Below are 16,240 nucleotides of genomic sequence, written 5' to 3'. Positions count from 1 at the left end.
AAGGAGAGGGTGGAGTGGTGCGTTGCTGCCACCTGCTGTGCATTCTGGGAAAGTTGAACAGACTAAACTATTTAAAAGAAGAATGTTTTATCACTTTCTGTTTTAGAAACAGTAAACATTGTGCTGAATGTTGGCTCCAGACATTCGCCACTGCAATCCTCACCAATAAGCACCAATCTGAGTTATTGAGTTGGCGATGTTTCACGAGTGTCTTAAAAGTGTCCTACTAGTGTTTCACCATTGTTTTACCGCTGTTTTGTTGTTCAATTATATTTAGGTGTTGTAAATAAAAGTAAATAATATTGGGGGGACCGCGGACGCTATGGCCAACACGACTCGGGGACCGGAGTCCGATTCCTTGGCGTGAGGAATTGGATGTGTGGCGTGAGTGCGTGACACTTGAGAGCCCTGCATCATTTCCTGTTAAAAGACCGACAGACAGTCCGTCTGTCCAATCAGAAGGGTCTGTCCTCTGCAATAAGGCCCCACCCTTTCCGTAAGAAGTTAATTTTGTTGTGTTTTCCTATTTGCCGTTGTGTTTTGCACTTGAGGGCCTCCGTATTAAACCCTTAAAAATGCTTTTCTACAACCAGTTTATTAATTGCAAGTGCTGGGATGGGGAGGCCATGGGGAAAATAACGGAAGTGTCTCACATTGATAAGATGTCCTGGTTGTAGAGACACAACAGGTTGGTTCACATGTGTTGGGTGCAAGCAAGTTTTATGTTGATGGCATCTGGAACTGAACTGAAGTATAAGCACGGCCTTTCCCTGTTGTGGTCCCTGAATTTTAGATGTCTTATATAGATGCATCCACTGGAAGAAACCATCTTGGAGCCATCGACTTAAATATGTTACCAGTTCTGTTTATTGGAGTGACCAAAGCATTGTTTTGGCATAGAGAGCTGAAGTTCCTCCATGAGGCTGAGATGTAGTTCTCTGAGCAGTTTCACCAAACTACATTGCACTAACACTAAACACACAACACGTTACACTGAAGCCATTGGTTTTGGTAAGCGTCTTATGTGGTCCCTCAATTAGATAATGGCGCGCTCACTATCTTTTCGAAACTAACTGTAAATTGCATGAAATGACGCCACCTGCACTGCTCATGCAGATGCATGCCGATATTTTGTTAATATCTTTTTTTTAATCAGATCTGGTTATGAGGTTCATTTATAATTGGCCAGGTTGATTTAAATATCCAAACTTGTGTGATTTTAGGTATGTTAGGTATGTTAGATTTAATTTACAATTTACTTGTGACTGCTTTCTGTCACTGACTGGTTTGCAAGAATATTCACTTGCTAGTCCTCCGAATTGTCTGTGTCAAACATAGTGGACTGTATTCCTTATTAGATCCATTGAAAAGATAAAAGTTACCAGATATTTCGTTGTATGAACATATGCTTGACCTGCAATGGACGGCGGCTGGATATGAGATAAACTAGATTAACTTCTAACAAATATTTAACATTTTTTCTGGTCAAGAACGCAATGTGCGGTTTCTTTTAACTTGTTTGTTTCCACGGGCCTCAACAATGTCACACTCAAGCTGGGAAAAAGCATTTTATGGAAATATCTGCTTGTCAGTAACCAGCGCATCCCTCATTATCGCTGTCAAGTGTTTACAGTGTCTTCATTAGCAGCCAGCCCTCTTGTGATAACAACTCTCAAAAGAAGGCATCAATGGCAGTGATAAGCTTGGCCAAGCTACTATTTTGGTCGTCACAAGTCCCCCTGTTTACTCTGGGAGCATGGGAGCGGACATCAGGACTGTGGTCCTTGCATTGGAGATCTCCATTTTCCAACCTTGTCGTCGCAAAGTCTGTTTTCAGGCCGGGCAGAAGGTAAAGTTTGTGCCAGCTCAGTGGATTAGAAAGGACCTAATTTCAAAATGTGGAACTCCAGATCCTCCCTGTTCCAGTTCTGTTTGTGTCTGGTGGTTTGTACGGGCTTCTGCACCTGTAAACCTCTCAATAATGACATCCGGAGTGAGGACCCTGAGGGACTCTACTCCCAGCTGTCAGAGGAGGATCTTCTAGTGGAGGAAGAAGACGACTTCAGGATGGAGGATCTCCTGGGAACAATGAAGGAGGACTTTCTGAGGAAACTCAACCTGTCGGATGTTCCTCAGGAAAACAGCAAGATCTGCCCTCCTCAATTCATGATGGAGCTCTACAACAAGTACGCCTCGAACAGCTCGGCAAACCCTCAGTCTGATGTCATTCGAAGCTTCACCGTCCAAGGTACAGGAATGTTTAAATCGTCTAGCTTGAGGTAGCCATTTCCTGTTAATAAAGGTGGCTGCTATTCTTATCGGGATTGTTTACCATTGGTAATCCCCATAGTTACAGAGCTCAGTCTTTAGAAATGACTCCATGCCAAATGTATATATTGCAGCTTTAGGTTTTGTGATTGTAATATTGTTATGTTAGAATTCGTTTTGCATTGATTTTACAGTATAAACAATTTTAAACCAACTTTTGGCCTGGACGTGGACAAAGTCGTGACGTTATCCATTCACATTGGTCCGTCAACTGTGAACAACCAGTTCATGAAAACGACCATATGTGGACTGCAGAGGAGTGATGTAGAGGTGCAGAACGAGGCTCTGCTAGGAACCTGTCAGTCACAATGTAGCACCGCCCTGAGGCCTACTCTACGTTATGGTCTATTTTATTCTAAATGGGACCATAATTTACCAAATGAACAGTGTGGTGTATTGAAAAAGAAACTGGTGTTTGAGACCATGAACTCCGTTCGGATTCACAATGGGTTCACAATGATTACAGAAGTAGTGTTAAATCAAGTGGGAAGGAGAGTCATTTTCACAACAAGAGGGGGTAATAGACATCATTGTATTTATTTTGTAATAAATACAAATGAGTGAACAAGCTACAACAAACCCCAATGATACTTGTCCTACTGATTTATTTAAAAAACAGTCTCATCTCAGGGAGTGCAAATCTTGGAGGCCGTTTCATCCCCTCTTGGTTTCTATCCAACAGATATCCCTCTCTCTGTGACAAACGGAACAAAGTCGAGGCACAGGCTCCACTTCAACGTCAGTATCCCCAACCATGAGAAGATCACCACTGCTGAACTGCAGCTCTTCTTCTTCCCAGAAGCCGGATCAAGGGTCCCCTCCCACAATGTCATGGCCACCATCAAAGTCTATGAAGTAGATTACAACACTTTTCCAGCCACCACCCAAGTGGTGGTTGGTAAAGAGGTGACGGGCTTTGAGAGCACGTGGGAGACTTTTGATGTGACCACAGCTATTCAGAGCTGGATCAAGTCGGGCCACGGAGCATTGGCGTTTGACGTTGTGGTGGATGGGAAGGATTGTGGGGCCTCTGAAGACGAAGAAGAAAGCGCAGGCTGTTTGAATTTGAGCGTGTCGGTTGGAGATAATACTTCAGCGGCTTTGATAGTCTTCTCAGATGACCTGGGTAGCAAGAGGATGGAAACAAAGAAGGAATTAAGGGAAATGATCCTGCACGAGGAAGAAACCATCCTACACTCCGGCGCCGGAAACGAGATCCCGGAGGTTCAACAACCACGGAGACAGAAACGAAAGGCAGAGAGGGAATACTGCCGGCGGTCCTCTCTCAAGGTCAACTTTAAGGACATTGGCTGGGACAGCTGGATCGTGGCGCCTCCAGAATATGACGCCTTTGAATGTCGAGGTCTGTGTTACCACCCGTTGACGGACGAATCAACCCCTTCAAAACACGCCCTCATCCAGACGCTGATGAACATCAAGAACCCCAAGAAGGCTAACATGGCCTGCTGCGTCCCCATCAAACTGGACCCCATCACAGTCATGTATCAGGAGAACGGACGCCTCACTATAAGATACCTTTATGAGGAGATGAAGGTGGCAGAGTGTGGCTGCAGGTAGTCAGAGAGAATTGGTCTGCTGGTAGCCCAGGCGATCATAATGGTTCAAATGTTGCATTTGATTCAAGTCAGTCTGATATATTTGTTTGGCCAGTAGAAGTAAGCTACCCCAGCTGGAAGAGGAATGTAAAATATAACTTTATACATCCCAATTTTGCAGCAGCTGCAGTTTAAAAAGTGCGTAGAACATAGATGGGTTAAATTTTAAAACGTAACAGCATTAGTGAAAGTGATTATGTTTACCAGGTTGACATGATGTTAGCATGGTTACATCTACAGCACTCAAGACAAGTATAGCTGAGGTTTGTCGGCTTCATTGGCTTCTCTGGATTCAAAAAAAACAAAAACGTCTACCTTGTGGAACAAAAGGAAAGACAGTAGATCACCAAAGTCATAGGAGCTGTGTGGCATTAATGTCTGAACAAAATCTCATGGTAATCTGTCAAAGGGTTCTTAGAACCAAGCCGCTTGCATTACTAGCAGTATAATAAAGTCATGCAATTTCTTGCATTAAACATACTTTTTGTACCTTTTTACACCGTTGTCATGAAACAATGCTGTGGCATTTACAGTAAATAAGTCTTAAACTCAAAAGGAAACCTCTTGACAGATGGAAGCAACGAAAGGTCAGCTACAGTTTGTTGCGTGAGCTGTTAGGAATTCTAATGGAAACGATGGACTTTTCTAAAATTGTCTTGTTGTTTTTATTTTTGTTGTTTTTTCAGCATCTTGCATTTTAACATCAACAAGCATTAATCAAAAGGGTACAGATCTTTACATTGTGTATTTAATAATGGATATGTGTACATAAAAAGATTGCCCATACACTGTCTGGGTCAAATCCATTTTAACAAAACTGTAAAAAATTAAACAAAAAACATACCTTGAAATATCTGTTATTGGATCACTTTGGTTACTATTACAACAACATAAAATTATGTTTGTTTTTTGCAGTTAAGAGTGCATCCATCAGTGATGTTATTAAAATAAATTAATTGACCTTTTGGGATTGATAGGGTGACATTTAATCGCAACCTGTTAATCATGTACTAGTTTTAGTGTAAATCTGTACATTGAAGTGTAATTTGTTTATAATAATATATATTCATACATACTTGTACAGTATTCAGCTTGAACATACTACATCACTGAGTGAAGAGTTTTTATTGTACTGTATGTCTCATGATGTCTACATTTAGTTTCTGAGGCTTTCCCTTAAATGAATAAAGAATCTCATCCCAAAAGGAATTTCTAACTATTTTAGCTCCACCTTTATTTTCATGTCAAAATGTCTCTGACTTCAGGTTGTGAGTATTGACTTCTACAATTCATATATCTACAACACAGAAAATCATCACAGATCTGTCAGATCAGGCGCGCCTGCCTTTCTTTCCTAAGTTGACACTTATCACCTTGGACCGGCAGCTTCTAACTAATAATCATCCGCATTTCTTTCAACAAACAAAGGTTCACACGGTCGATTAATAGTTTCATCCCACAGCACAAATAGCTATTATTTGATACATGTAATGTTAAACTAACACAATGAGGTAATCATTCTCACATATACACAGAACTAGATAAATCACACAAGAAAAGGTCCGTTAAAGCTTCAGGATGTCACCTGGGGAGAAAAATTTGTTTTTTATTCAGATAACCCTGACTTCAAGAAAGAACAACATAAAGGGAAAAACTACTTTTTTTATCAAGGGAAGTACAAGAGTAAAGATTAAATAAAGTTGTGTGGAGAACCTGCTGAGAGAAAGAGTGGGGAGAGTAGAGGAAGGGCCTTAGGTGCAATAGGGGCCGGTAATTTCATTGGACGAGTTAATCAAACCTGAAACAGAGAACAAAAACATTGGTGTATTTTCAATTTTAATAATGTTTCCACATTTCAAACACAACCTGGGATGTTTTCAGCGATAAATACACGCCTTAGCAGCGAAAGATTGAGTTACTGCTTTAAATCATAGGTGCTGCCACTGCTGGTTAGAGGAGAGTATAAAACGCTGTGACGCTCTGTCTATGGCAGATTACATTCTTTTAAATTGGTGCAGTTCAATACTGTATAGGTTTAAGCGTCCTAGTGGCTCAATAATGACACAATGTAAGCACCACTATCTTCTTATTTGTCTACAAAAAAGAGATTTTGTTTTTAGTTTTGTACAGTTTTGTACAGTAACAGGTGTGTTAGCTTTTAATTCTGTAAAATTTTCAACTCTGATATTTGAATATTTCATATTTGCTGGAAAAGTCATGTCAAATGTATCTTTTACACCATCAATACAAATCCTGAATTACCTAAACTCCAACGGTCTGTAAACCTGTGAATTTGTTACTAATTTGTTGTTTGAGTTAGGGGACGGTCTATTCACAGTTAAACTACTCATAGGTCAAGACTTGTATTGCATAAAGGGAAAAACATGTACATAGAACAAATTCCAGTGTCACTTTTGTAAATATTCAAGGTCAGTGACACGTCCTTATCAGCGCTGAAAATTCTGTGACAAGAGCAGGCGGCAAGTTCATGTAGAGACACTTGCACATCCTTTCAGGGTGACCCATAATTACTCTGGTCTCAAAATAGCATAAAAAATGAGGCAGCCAAAACCATTTCCATTTCCCAAGAAAATAATTGGCTCAGTTGACTTTAGCCCCCAACATAATGCTTGTGTTGGGTCTGTCTGTCTTTTGAGTTTCCCCCCCTCCCCCTCCTGGTTGTCAGCTGGTCTAGATGAGATCTTCAAGCAATTCCTGCCACCTGCTGCTGATCTTCTTGATTGCCTCTACTCGCCTCCAGTATTTAAGCCCCCAGTCTGCTCTTCCAGTCTTTGCCAGTTCGTCAGTTACTCTTATCAGCGTAATCAGGGTCCCGGCTGCTGTTCTTTCGAATAGTATTTTGGTTGCTTAACTATTAGTAGTGGTATTTGTGTCCACGATTTAGCTCCCAGCCGTTTGCTTATTCCCCAGTTTTGTCCTGCTCCTCCGCCTTGACCAGGTCTTCTCCCTGCCTCGCCAGTTCCAGTCCGAAGCTCCAGCATCAACCTTAAACCTAAGTTTATGTATTGTGATGTCACGAAAGGCTGGGTCTTGGAAGGGAGATACGTTCACCGGCGATGGCTGTAACTACCATCTGCTGGTGGAGTTAGGAACTCCACCCCGAAACTCAGAGCATTCCTCTCACACCTGAAACCCATCAGGGTATGACGACCGGGAGGCCTTCATAAAGGTGGAAGACACACCGTTGAGAGACGAGCTGAGAAGAGCAGACCAAGACCGAAGGATTCTCGGAGGCAGGAGAGACCGGGAGGACGGTGTTTTCTCCTCAAAGAAGTGGATTTCCGTATAAGTTCCGTTTAAGTATTTCTTACCCACTGATTCCAAATAAATTGCTGAAAATTCACTGACTGAAGAAAGTGTAGCGTGTGTGTGAAGCGGTCGGGATGAGGATTAGAAACTCTAAATCTGAGGCCATGGTTCTCAGCAGGAAACCGATGGATTGTCTACTCCAGGTAGGGAATGTGTCCTTACCCCAAGTGAAGGAGTTCAAGTACCTCGGGGTCGTGTTCACGAGTGAGGGGAAGATGGAGTGTGAGTTTGGCCGGAGAATCGGAGCAGCGGGGGCGGTATTCACTCGCTTTACAGCACCGTTGTGACGAAAAGAGAGCTGAGCCGGAAGGCAAAGCTCTCGATCTACCGGTCAATCTTCGTTCCTACCCTCACCTATGGTCATGAAGGATGGGTCATGACCGAAAGAACTAGGTCACGGGTACAAGCGGCCGAAATGGGTTTCCTCAGGAGAGTGGCTGGTGTCTCCCTTAGAGATAGGGTGAGAAGCTCAGCCATTCGTGAGGAGCTCGGAGTAGAGCCGCTGCTCCTTTGCGTCGAAACGAGCCAGTTGAGGTGGTTTGGGCATCTGGTGAGGATGCCCCCTGGGCGCCTCCCTAGGGAGGTGTTCCAGGCACGGCCAGCTGGCAAGAGGCTCCGGCGAGAGATTTTATCTCTGCACTGGCCTTGGGACACCTTGGGATCCCCCCAGTCACAGCTGGTAGATGTGGCCCAGGAAAGGAAAGTTTGCGACCCGACCCCGGATAAGCGGTTGAAAAATGGATGGATGGAAGAAAGTGTATAATTCACCAAATATCCAGACTGTTGGAGTTTGTCAATATTACTATAAATGACAACTCAATAGATATTTACTTAAAGTGGCCAAAAATGGCCAGAATTCACACGAATGTCTCATTTAATGTTGTCATGTAATGTCAACATTACATGACAACGAATGTCATGTACATATTTTAAACGGGATCCTTTTCACGTAATCACAAGAAATCTGAGAAGTGTTAACGTCTATTTCTTTTTCAAACAGCAATTCTTTCCATCAGTGGATACCTAAATACATACAATAGGTAGATAAATACAATAGTCTTGTTTAGACTGCAGTACAATCCACCTCCACGTTTAATCATTGAAAGATTTAAGAATCAACTCCATCTTGAGATTTCGGACTTGTTCACGATACTTAGTGGTCACATTGATATATTCTGCATTAACAATACACTCCTATCAGTCTCACGCTCTCAATGACGTTTTTTGACATCCTTTAGTATACTTTTTAACACGATGCTATGCCATTTTTTTAACCAAACTGTGACTTATTTAGACAACATGCTAAACATACTATGAAGAACTAAGTGTTTCTCTATTTTTTTGTGTTTGTGTAAACACATGGTTAAATGTAAAGTGTGGGAATTGATAAAACCTAATATTTAACTATCATCACGCTGTGTGCAGGGCTTGACATTAGCACACTAGCCACTTTGGCGGGTGGAATACTTTGTGATGCTGTGCTTTCCGAGCTCTGCGTGTCATGGATGCTTTAGTCCATAACTCATTTATTCGTGACTGCGTTCGTCCTCATAGATGCTTCCAATCTTTTTCTTTCTTGTTTTATTCCTCTCCCCCTCTTCTGTCCCCTCTCCCACTTTCTCTGGAGGAAGACACAACACACACTTAATGAAATACACACACACAAGCACATACAGTGTACTCAAGCCAACTCACACGCATTTACGCCAGCGAACACACAAGTATAAACGTGCAGACAGTCTCTCTCCCACACACACACACACACACACACGCACACTTCAGGGAGTTTCCCCTCACTCCCTGAAGCATTGTGCTGACCAGCTGTCTCCGGTGTTCACTGACATCTTCAACACCTCCCTGGAGACATGCCACGTACCAGCCTGCTTCAAGGCCTCCACCATCATCCCTGTCCCCAAGAAGCCCAGGATCAGAGGACTCAATGACTACAGGCCCGTCGCCCTGACCTCTGTAGTCATGAAGTCTTTTGAACGGCTAGTCCTGTCCCACCTGAAGTCCCTCACCGACCCCCTCCTGGACCCCCTGCAGTTTGCCTACAGAGCCAACAGGTCTGTGGACGATGCTGTCAACATCGCCCTCCACTACATCCTCCAGCATCTGGACTCCCCAGGAACCTACGCCAGGATCCTGTTTGTGGACTTCAGCTCTGCTTTTAACACTATCATCCCGTCTCTGCTGCAGGACAAACTCTCCCAGCTGCACGTGCCCGACTCCACCTGCAAGTGGATCACAGACTTCCTGTCTGACAGGAAGCAGCACGTGAAGCTGGGGAAACATGTCTCAGCCTCTCGGACCATCAGCACCGGTTCCCCCCAAGGCTGCGTTCTTTCCCCTCTGCTCTTCTCCCTGTACACCAACAGCTGCACCTCCAGTCATCAGTCCGTCAAGCTCCTGAAGTTTGCGGATGACACCACCCTCATTGGACTAATCTCTGGTGGGGACGAGTCCGCCTACAGGTGGGAGTCTGACCATCTGGTGTCGTGGTGCAGCCAGAACAACCTGGAGCTCAACGCTCTAAAGACAGTGGAGATGGTTGTGGATTTCAGGAGGAACAGAGCCCCACCCTCCCCCATCACCCTGTGTGACTCCGCCGTCACTATTGTGGATTCCTTCCGTTTCCTGGGCTCCATCATCACCCAGGACCTCAAGTGGGAGCTGAACATCAGCTCCATCACCAAGAAGGCTCAGCAGAGGTTGTTCTTCCTGAGGCAGCTGAAGAAACTCAACCTGCCAAAGACGATGATGGTCCACTTCTACACGGCCATCATCGAGTCCATCCTCTGCTCCTCCATCACCGTCTGGTACGCTGCAGCCACAGCCAATGACAAGGGCAGGCTTCAGCGGGTCATCCGCTCTGCAGAAAGGGTGATCGGCTACAATCTGCCGTCCGTGCAGGACTTGTTCGCTTCCAGGTCTCTGAAGCGAGCTAAAAAGATCGCGGCCGACCCCTCCCACCCCGGACATAAACTGTTTGTGCCCCTTCCATCTGGCAGGAGGCTGAGGTCCATCAGGACTACGACCTCCCGCCACACGAACAGTTTCTTCTCGTCGGCAGTCGGGCTCATCAACAGAGCCCGGTCCCCCACCGCCTGACTATAACACTCCACCGGTCACTCCCCCTCATACTGCACATGTCACTTTAACTGCAATTCATCACTTTGTCACTTGTCACTTTGTCTCTTGTCTGTTACTTGTTTGTTAGTGCACTTTATGCTTAATATTTTTCAACTTTTTAATATTTAAAATTTGTTTAACTTTATTCCCCTGTTTTATACTACTCATTCCACTTTATTTTATTACCTGTGCACTGTTGTCTTGTCTGTCTACTGTCGCGCACTAACCGCCAAGACAAATTCCTTGTATGTTTGACATATTTTGGCTAATAAATGTTTCCTGATTCCTGATTCCTGATTCCTGACTGTCATTAGTATGCGGTGGCCCAATGACAGATCACCTTGGCTGGAGCAAAGTCAGTCCCAGAAAGCTCTGTCTTCATATAAAAACACCGTCTCAGCTTTCTTTTGCCAGCTGAGACGGGGTCCGTGGTTAGGGAGTGGTTAGGGAATCATATTTAGAGGTATTTAGTTTGAGGCGGCATTTTGCCGTGGATGGACTGCTGCGTGACTTGATGCACCAGACTTAAGGAGATTCAGAGCAGAGAAGTGTGCGGCCTGAAGAACAATACACAGGTTTGCCAAAGAAAGAAAAGGTTTGTCCTCACAACATTTAAACTCGTCACTTCCCGGCAATTTTTTCCAGGCGTTTTAATTAGACACCGCAACGCGAACGCGTGATCAATCAAAACACCTGTGGAACCGACCTCCCCACTGCAGCCTTTAAAGCTGGAGGTGAGCAACATCAGAGAAACCAGCAAGAGTATGCTAACGTTAACGCTAACCGTTCCAATGAATGTAGCTAGCAACGCTAGATAGATAGATACATAGCTACAATTTAGCATCAGCACTGACAGCCAGTCAATTTCAGGCCTCCGAAGCCACGCCCCCCAAAGTACCGTGATTAAACACACAAACGGTTGTTGTTAGCATCCATCGCGTTAAGCTAGCTAGTGTTAGTAGTCAAATGTAAAATGGACTTATTAAAACTGCCTCAGAGACCAGATTCTTTTTCACGAATAAAATGAGAATTTAGACAAATATAACTATTATAAAAATTAAAAAAATGTAGCTTTATATCAGCGTTGTTCAGTAAATTCTTTCATGTACTGAAAATGTGTACTGTTGTGTTCAAAAATGAAGAAACGCCGGACGGACAGAGGTCATCGCTGATCAAAAGGTTAAAATCAAATGTATTTAATAAAGGAGATGGCGTTGCGGTAAAAAGAACATCTCAGCTGAGGAGCCGCTGGTCTCAGCAACCAACAGGCCCCAGGCAGTCCTTTGACCATCCCTAGTGCCCCTCTGTTGCCTCCACCAGCGAACTCTAGAACAATGGTTCCTACAGGTATTTATACCAATGCTTAAAGGTGTGAAAGTTAGTGTCCACACCTCTGGGAGTGGTCTTCCGGTGAGTTCAATGTAAATCGGATTTCGAATGATCCTTAGTCAATATCAGTTGTTCAAGTATTACATGCATGCATTCCAGTTGATTACATTACATCAAATACTATCATAACTGTACATTGGTATTATTCTAGTACAGTTTCAGAATTACAGTGGTTTTACAATATTGTCATTACTTTATTGATTACAGTTTCAGAATCATGGCTGTATTCTGGTGTACACTATATGCATTTTTATTAATTTTATGGACCGGGTCGTATATTTGTTTCTAATATCCTACAGTACTCAAGTACAAGTACTGTTACATTGCTTAAATTATACTCAATTACAAGTAAAAGTACTAGTGTTAAAAAAAGACTACTACAGCTACTACTACAGCTTACATACTAGCTGTAGTACACATTCCACGCCCAGATACTACTTGTTGTTACAGCCTACATGCGCAAAGTCTGCAACTTCTGTCAGAGCAACGGATTTTGCGGGGCTTGCTAAAAAAAAGACACGCCAGACAGTCGCGGTGTGCACGGAGGGGAGGGGCTGTGTGTGTGTGTGTGTGTGTGTGTGTGCGCGCGCGCGTGCGTGTGTGTGTGCGTGTGTGTGTGAGACGCGTGAGTGACAGAGACGGAGGGAGAGCAGGGAAAGGAAATGCAGCTGAACGAATACGCTGCGTGAATAGCGTTAAAAACAAACAAACACCAACGCAATGTGCGGCGGCCGTTGCCTAGCAATGATGACGACGTTGATGACGTCTTGGTCACCTGGCATTCCTTTGCTCTTTAGAACGTGCACTCACTAGAGGCTCACACTTCTATCCGGTCAGTTCTAATTGTTGAAACAGGTTTCAAGCACAGTCGCGATGTTTTCTTGTCTCAATAAGCTATTGATGGCCGGCCGAAATAATGCAGAAAATACACAGAGGACAGAGGAGATGCAGGACATCAAATGTAGTGTGGTGCTACAGATCAACTATTTCTTCGACAGGTTGACAGAGGAACCGTGGAAAAAGTTAAAGAACGGCATCCCAGACGACACCACTGAAATTCAGATAGGAGAACTGCTTTTAACTATAATAATAACCTTATCCAGAGCCTTCTTCGAAACTGTAAAGAACAGAATCAAGGTGTCTGAAAGAGAAGTCCAAGCTGCTTTAGGTGACATGGTGACGCAATGTTTCAGAGATGTTCTGAAAGTGGAAGGCAAAGTCAAATGTAAAAGCTCAAAACGCTTGAATGTACGCATATGTAGAGAGGTTGCAGAAACTGTCAATTCTGTCCCCGGGGATGTACAGGATTTGACCCCACGCCACATCCCTCCCCCCAGAAGACTCTGCAAAATGGTTTATCATGCCGTAAAAATGATGTATGTATTCATTGCAAAGATGAACCGGGTGTACACACCTCGAGTACGAAGAAAGAGAACGACTTTCAGCGAAAAGCTGGTGATAGTCAACCTGGATGGGAGCGATGATGAGTCCTCAGACATTGTTGAGGAGTTAGAGAAGCAGGAGAATGTCCCATCAGACGGCCAGACAGATAAAATAAGCAATGTATATCTGGAAGCCGAAATTCTGAGAGCGGGGTGCAAGACCATGGATCCTTTCTTGGTGGACATGTCAGACACGCAATTAAAAACGTTTGAACATTACAGCTCCTTCAGAAAATCTGTTCCTCCGGCAGTTCTTGAAGAATGGCACAGATCGGAGGGCACAGATGTCTTTCTACAAGCCAAACTCAGGATGTTTTATTCAGTTTTATTTGTTGAAACGTGGCTGAATCACATACTGGAACAACTGAAGAAAAATTTCAGGAATGACATCAAAGTAAATTGCCTCCCCCTTTTGGACATGGAAGACATTATCGCCAAGCTGCTGATGTGGGGAAATAATAAACCAGAGCCTAATAATTGGGAGTTTAAATTTAAATTGATGAGAATCACACAGGAGCTGACCAACATTCTCTTCAGACACTTGACAGGCAGTCCGCCGCCAGAGATCGCCCCAGGAGCACAGAGAGGAGATTCTGAAGGCGGCGCGAGCGGGTCCCAGTCACATGTTTACCTGTACAATGAGATAAGGTACAAAGTGTGGAGCTTCATGGGGCTGTTCAAGTACTGGCAGAACTATAAGGCTTACAGGGTGGCTCAAGAGACCAGAGACCGTTTAAAGTTAAAAACTTCTGCAAAACCTGCAGAGGACAACACAGAGAAATGCTCCATTTGCATCATCCTGTCCGCGATATGGGACGGCACAGTAAGGATGTGGCGCTCCTTTGTCAATGGGGACGTGGAAGTTGAAGATTACATCTTCAACTCCAAGGATCATGAGACACCATCAAAAGAGGAGAACAGAGAAGCTGAGAGCCTCAGCTGGGTTGGCCGAGCCATCCACAACTTTAGGAGAGGAGACAAGGTCTCACCACTTAAGTGAAGGCAAGCAAGGCAATTTTTTTTGTATGGCACATTTCAACAACAAGGCGATTGATTGACCGAAGCCTGAGTTATCCCCTGTTTTGACTGTTTTCTGTTGAATCTGAAGGACGTAAATTAAAACCTTTGTTTGCATTTTGAACCCGGTGTCCTCGCACTATTTGAACTACCCCGGAGAGAGCGGCAGCGCCTCTCGTGACATCACAGTATGTATGTGTATATGTACTTCTCCAATTGACATAATTGAATGTATGAACTCCTGAGACTGATCAGTTTTAACACTTTTAAGTATTTCTTACCCACTGATTCCAAATGAATTGCTGAAAATTAACTGACTGAAGAAAGTGTCATGAAGGATGGGTCATGACCGAAAGAACTAGGTCACGGGTACAAGCGGCCGAAATGGGTTTCCTCAGGAGAGTGGCTGGCGTCTCCCTTAGAGATAGGGTGAGAAGCTCAGCCATTCGTGAGGAGCTCGGAGTAGAGCCGCTGCTCCTTTGCGTCGAAACGAGCCAGTTGAGGTGGTTTGGGCATCTGGTGAGGATGCCCTCTGGGCGCCTCCCTAGGGAGGTGTTCCAGGCACGGCCAGCTGGCAAGAGGCTCCGGGGAAGACCCAGTACTAGGTGGAGAGATTATATCTCTGCACTGGCCTTGGGACACCTTGGATCCCCCCCAGTCACAGCTGGTAGATTTGGCCCAGGAAAGGGAAGTTTGGGGTCCCCTGCTGGAGCTGTTGCCCCCGCGACCCGACCCCGGATAAGCGGTTGAAAATGGATGGATGGAAGAAAGTGTATAATTCACCAAATATGCAGACTCTTGGAGTTTGTCAATATTACTATAAATGACAACTCAATAGATATTTACTTAAAGTGGCCAAGAATGGCCAGAATTCACACGAATGTCTCATTTAATGTTGTCATGTAATGTCAACATTACATGACAACGAATGTCATGTACATATTTTAAACGGGATCCTTTTCACGTAATCACAAGAAATCTGAGAAGTGTTAACGTCTATTTCTTTTTCAAACAGCAATTCTTTCCATCAGTGGATACCTAAATACATACAATAGGTAGATAAATACAATAGTCTTGTTTAGACTGCAGTACAATCCACCTCCACGTTTAATCATTGAAAGATTTAAGAATCAACTCCATCTTGAGATTTCGGACTTGTTCACGATACTTAGTGGTCACATTGATATATTCTGCATTAACAATACACTCCTATCAGTCTCACGCTCTCAATGACGTTTTTTGACATCCTTTAGTATACTTTTTAACACGATGCTATGCCATTTTTTTAACCAAACTGTGACTTATTTAGACAACATGCTAAACATACTATGAAGAACTAAGTGTTTCTCTATTTTTTTGTGTTTGTGTAAACACATGGTTAAATGTAAAGTGTGGGAATTGATAAAACCTAATATTTAACTATCATCACGCTGTGTGCAGGGCTTGACATTAGCACACTAGCCACTTTGGCGGGTGGAATACTTTGTGATGCTGTGCTTTCCGAGCTCTGCGTGTCATGGATGCTTTAGTCCATAACTCATTTATTCGTGACTGCGTTCGTCCTCATAGATGCTTCCAATCTTTTTCTTTCTTGTTTTATTCCTCTCCCCCTCTTCTGTCCCCTCTCCCTCTTTCTCTGGAGGAAGACACAACACACACTTAATGAAATACACACACACAAGCACATACAGTGTACTCAAGCCAACTCACACGCATTTACGCCAGCGAACACACAAGTATAAACGTGCAGACAGTCTCTCTCCCACACACACACACACACACACACGCACACTTCAGGGAGTTTCCCCTCACTCTCTGAAGCATTGTGCTGACCAGCTGTCTCCGGTGTTCACTGACATCTTCAACACCTCCCTGGAGACATGCCACGTACCAGCCTGCTTCAAGGCCTCCACCATCATCCCTGTCCCCAAGAAGCCCAGGATCACAGGACTCAATGACTACAGGCCCGTCGCCCTGACCTCTGTA

At 44.0% G+C, this 16,240-nt stretch overlaps 1 protein-coding gene across 1 annotated transcript; it reads left to right on the top strand.

Annotated features, from left to right (window-relative positions):
• The first annotated feature begins 340 nt into the window (after positions 1-340).
• gdf2 (growth differentiation factor 2) lies at positions 341-5,153 on the top strand. The gene is made up of 3 exons (XM_078102824.1): positions 341-1,849; positions 1,927-2,248; positions 3,011-5,153. The coding sequence occupies exons 1-3, from the start codon at positions 1,757-1,759 to the stop codon at positions 3,904-3,906; spliced, it is 1,311 nt and encodes a 436-aa protein (XP_077958950.1). The 5' UTR covers positions 341-1,756; the 3' UTR covers positions 3,907-5,153.
• Positions 5,154-16,240: the final 11,087 nt, after the last annotated feature.

The sequence above is a fragment of the Gasterosteus aculeatus genome, chromosome 5, assembly GCF_964276395.1.
Source record: "Gasterosteus aculeatus chromosome 5, fGasAcu3.hap1.1, whole genome shotgun sequence".
Taxonomy (NCBI): Eukaryota; Metazoa; Chordata; class Actinopteri; order Perciformes; family Gasterosteidae; genus Gasterosteus; species Gasterosteus aculeatus.
Note: the sequence above shows the minus strand (reverse complement) of the source record. Positions and strands in the feature narration are given on the sequence as shown.